Source organism: Ornithodoros turicata, chromosome 4 (genome assembly GCF_037126465.1).
Source record: "Ornithodoros turicata isolate Travis chromosome 4, ASM3712646v1, whole genome shotgun sequence".
Taxonomy (NCBI): domain Eukaryota; kingdom Metazoa; phylum Arthropoda; class Arachnida; order Ixodida; family Argasidae; genus Ornithodoros; species Ornithodoros turicata.
In genome coordinates this window covers 62,308,225-62,312,268 of record NC_088204.1, presented here as the reverse complement: position 1 = coordinate 62,312,268, position 4,044 = coordinate 62,308,225, and the positions used below count along the sequence as shown (strand labels likewise).

The following is a 4,044-nucleotide window of genomic DNA, read 5'->3' as shown; positions in this document are numbered from 1 at the left end:
CCGGTGGATACAAGGCGCCTCTTTCGCTTATCGTCTACCATTATCTACCCTGTGCCCGGACACACCAAAAGGGAGTGACCTCTGCAAAAGTGGGAGTCAAACAGTACAGAATGCCGCGGTGAGGTGCTATCCTTTTCGAGAACAATCCGAACACAGCGCATTGAGGGGACAGAAGCCTTCATTAACTTCATTAATTCCATTAATTTCTTAGGCACTTGAGGCTTTATATGTATTTGTCCTTTCTATGTGTTCCAGCCTCAGAACATCAATTGTCTCACCCTTGCCGATAAGCGAGTCACAATGACGTTGGTACACGTACAGGTCCCGACAAAAGTTTACGGAACACGCGAGCGGTGTATCTTCTCCTCGGTACGACACCCTATAGCGGCAAGCGGAAGCTGGCGAAATCAGGCCAGTTCACTACCTCAGAGGGGTGGACGACTGCGCTCTTAGCGACACACAGCGGCAGTTTCGGTGTGATTACTGTTGTATGTGCCCGCGACGTGAGTTGGATCTAGCTGTTGTGCTCGTCAACAACTCGTGACTCACGTCAGGTGTTTATTAATCAATCAATTATCAATGTCAGCGTCAATTGTTTATCAGCTCGTCACGCGTCGTCCATAATAAAGCAACTGTTTACCAGATACCTTTCTTTCTCTTGTCTACATATCATGGCTTTCCAATAAGAGCAATACACCGTAAAATGTTGCCACTATGATTCATCCTCGTTATCACGAGATAGCGGCGAGCTCCCTGTCTCAACAATCGTTGAATCACGTGTTGTTGGCGAGCACAACAGTAAAATCCAACTCACTTTGCGGGCACATACAACAGTAATCATACCGAAACTACCGCGCTGTGTCGCTAAGAGCGCAGTCGTCCACCCCTCTGAGGCAGTGAACTGGCCTGATTTCGCCAGCTTCCGCTTGCCGCTAGGGTGTCGTACCGAGGAGAAAATACACCGCTCGCGTGTTCCGTAAACTTTTGTCGGGACCTGTACCTGCTGTCCAGATACGGATAACGAATTCACGATAGCCGAGACAAAATCCCATGGTAGCATGTTCGTTGCCGGTAATGTAGTCCCGATAACGAGTTTTCCGGATATATGAACACCGGATAAGCCAGACATTACTGTATGTATCGCACAACTAAGGAATACGAACTTGTTTAAACCAACGACGTGGCTCGTGTCAGTCGAACACTTCTTCCACAAACTGCTCTACAGAGGGTATTCATGACATTGCAGTCGCTGACATCACAGAAAAAGCATTCCTTGACCAGAACCTATCACCACGTGAAGGACATCGGCGTTCATCCTTTCTTTTTCCGTACTAGAAGACGTACCTTTTTGGGCATCCGCAGTCGGGAGACGCTATTGAAAAATAGAAACGGTTACGATGGCCAGAGGTGCACAGGGCGCTCGCCGTGTGCAGATTCTATTCCCCTAATAATTAATACAAAATAAGATGTGCCTGATCTTTAATACAACTGCGAACAAGGTTAAACTCTCAAGTATTGTTGTGAAATTCTTCTTGAAGAATTCTACCAATCGGAGTGGCTTTCCGAGGTCTAGCTCCCAAGCTTCTGTACATTGTTGAACCAGCAGGGTCCTTTGAAGATCGAACCAGCAGGGAACTTCGACACCAACTATGTCATTTCGGATATTTAAGAGTATATCAATTTACCCCGTAAATTTTCAGAGTAACCTGCACTGTAACAGAATGTGTCGCGGCGGAACATCGTTGAAAACAAGAAAGTCCCAACTAATTCGAAGTCACAGAATTCTTACACCAACAGTGATTGAGTCATTATGTACAAAGCCTTTGTTCACTGCATCTTGCAGTTTGCAAAGTTGACATGTGCCAATGCCCTTGTTGGCAGCTCGTACTGGCTTACGGAAGGAACCGCTGTACCTATCTATGAGTTTTAAGACGTCAACGTGCTCCTCAATATTCTTTGTCTCATCAGTTGGATGGACCAACAAGACGGCATAAGGCAGTGTAAACGGCCATTTCAAGCACGAGTCCTTCGAGCTTTGACAAATTCTCAGGAAAGCACCGAGGTATAATACCCCATCATAAGTTCGGATACCTATTTGTAGTTTAGCAGAGTAGCCAAACAAGTGGAACACATCAGAGATCCGCCTTACTCGCTTCTCAGCCAACGATTCCTTTTCAATGTTGGCAAAGTCCTGAATGTGAAAATAGGCAACATTGTTGATCAAACGGGTAACTGATTGCAGCTCACGTAACATTTCTTGAGTAGAACGGAGCTTCTTGCAACTTTCAAGCACAACATTCATGATCCTCTTCACATCATTCGCAGCGTCTTTAACCTCGGATGCACTTTGACCAGGTGAGCCCCGCAAAACTCGAGAACGACATCTACCTTCTTCGTTTTCCCCTGCGGAGGACGTATGATTAATAACCTCTGCTGACGTTACTGCAACCGTTGAAATAATCTCTAACAACAAGCGTTTACCGGTGTCTACGCACTTCGTGAGTTCCGCGACCTGATGCATCGTGTCACCGGACGTTCGTTCCAGCTGATCAATAAGTCTACTTAATGCTTGCCCATTGGCAGATATGCCTTGCTTTGCACCGTCGATACTAACAACGTGAACGTTGAGCTGTGTTTCAATCGCACACAATCTCTCCATGACAGTATCCAATGCAACGTCCATCTTCCTTTCAATGTCGAAAATATTTGCGTTGGTGCTGACTTGGCTCTCGTTGCCCGTTGACAATCTCCCAGCCTGACATCGCTGTTCAGTGTAATGATGGACGAAGTCATTACGTAAGATGGCAGCATCGCACCTGTTACACGTTGCAACGTGGAAAGTACAATCCTTCAAGAAATGGGCCTTCACTTCGTCTAGAATCCCAACAAAGTCGCATCCGTGACGCAAATTGCAACAGTGCATCTTCTGTTTCTTGAGGTGGCTTGGTTTGAAGGTAAGTGCTTGCACCTCATCTTCTTCAATTGTCCCCCCATCCAGGGGACAGAGTCGATTGCCCTGCAGGAGTGACTTGTAACACTGGCTGCACAAAGCGTGGGAACATTCCAGGAAGAACGTCTCTGTGGGGACCACGTGACATAGAGAACACGACTGGACCGAAGGGAGGTCAACAAATTCGATAGGACGCCAATCCATCGCGTCAGAAAATCCACTAATGTATCCGTACTTTGGCATGTTGTAAGCTGAAGTCAAACCCAACGCTATGCGAAACAGGATATACACCTACTGCAAACAAAGAGCGACAGCGTTCTGATAGAATTCTGCGAGATACAATGCGGGCAAAACGATAGCGTCAACACCCGGTTCAAAGATTACATGGGCTATGTGCTTATCTCTTGTCTGATCGTTTGCTCCGAGGTATGTGCGTATAGGCGATAATGATGACGATAGAAAAAAAAAACGTGTGGGGATATGGGTGCACGGGCTGTATGGCGGCCGTAGACCCTTGTGACAGAGCACATGCTTATGTATAGCGTGGCAAAATAAGCAGACACTTTAAAATTCCATGCATAAGCGTAAATGTTTAATAAGCCTTGTTTCTTTAAATTCAATGTAATATAAAGCGCATCGTGTGTTGACCACGAATATTATGAGAACTGGAGGAGTTATTAAGACTCTCCTTTCTTTCGCCTCTGACGTCATTCCTCCGGGTCCTGACAGTCGTACTATATCACGCGGGAGAGTGATGTTTCTTCCTTCCTTTTTTTTTTTTTTCATTGATCTAGCGCAGTGGACACTGAGTGCATAATACGGTTAATAACCAAGGTCAAAGATTGAGAGCCGTTTTCGCGGTGTGACTATCATGTCTGGTAACCCAGGACATAAGTATCCCAGCAAACCAAAATCCATACCTGCGATGAACCCCGAACCACGCATTGGGGCGATGCGTTCGTTCCCGGTAGGAATGCCAATCCCCGAAAAAACTCCGAAAAACGCACAACTTGGCCACCCGAGTAACGTCCCCGCAAGCTACCCGGGGATCACCCGAGCGATCAAGCTGGGATGATACTGCGTGCGTCTTTTGA

The 4,044-nt window shown here is 46.5% G+C and overlaps 1 protein-coding gene across 1 annotated transcript; it reads right to left on the bottom strand.

The window, feature by feature from the left end:
* Nucleotides 1-1,462: 1,462 nt before the first annotated feature.
* LOC135393292 (uncharacterized) lies at nucleotides 1,463-3,286 on the bottom strand. The gene is made up of 2 exons (XM_064623764.1): nucleotides 2,482-3,286; nucleotides 1,463-2,403 (listed from the first exon to the last, which is right to left on the bottom strand). The coding sequence occupies exons 1-2, from the start codon at nucleotides 3,191-3,193 to the stop codon at nucleotides 1,775-1,777; spliced, it is 1,341 nt and encodes a 446-aa protein (XP_064479834.1). The 5' UTR covers nucleotides 3,194-3,286; the 3' UTR covers nucleotides 1,463-1,774.
* Nucleotides 3,287-4,044: the final 758 nt, after the last annotated feature.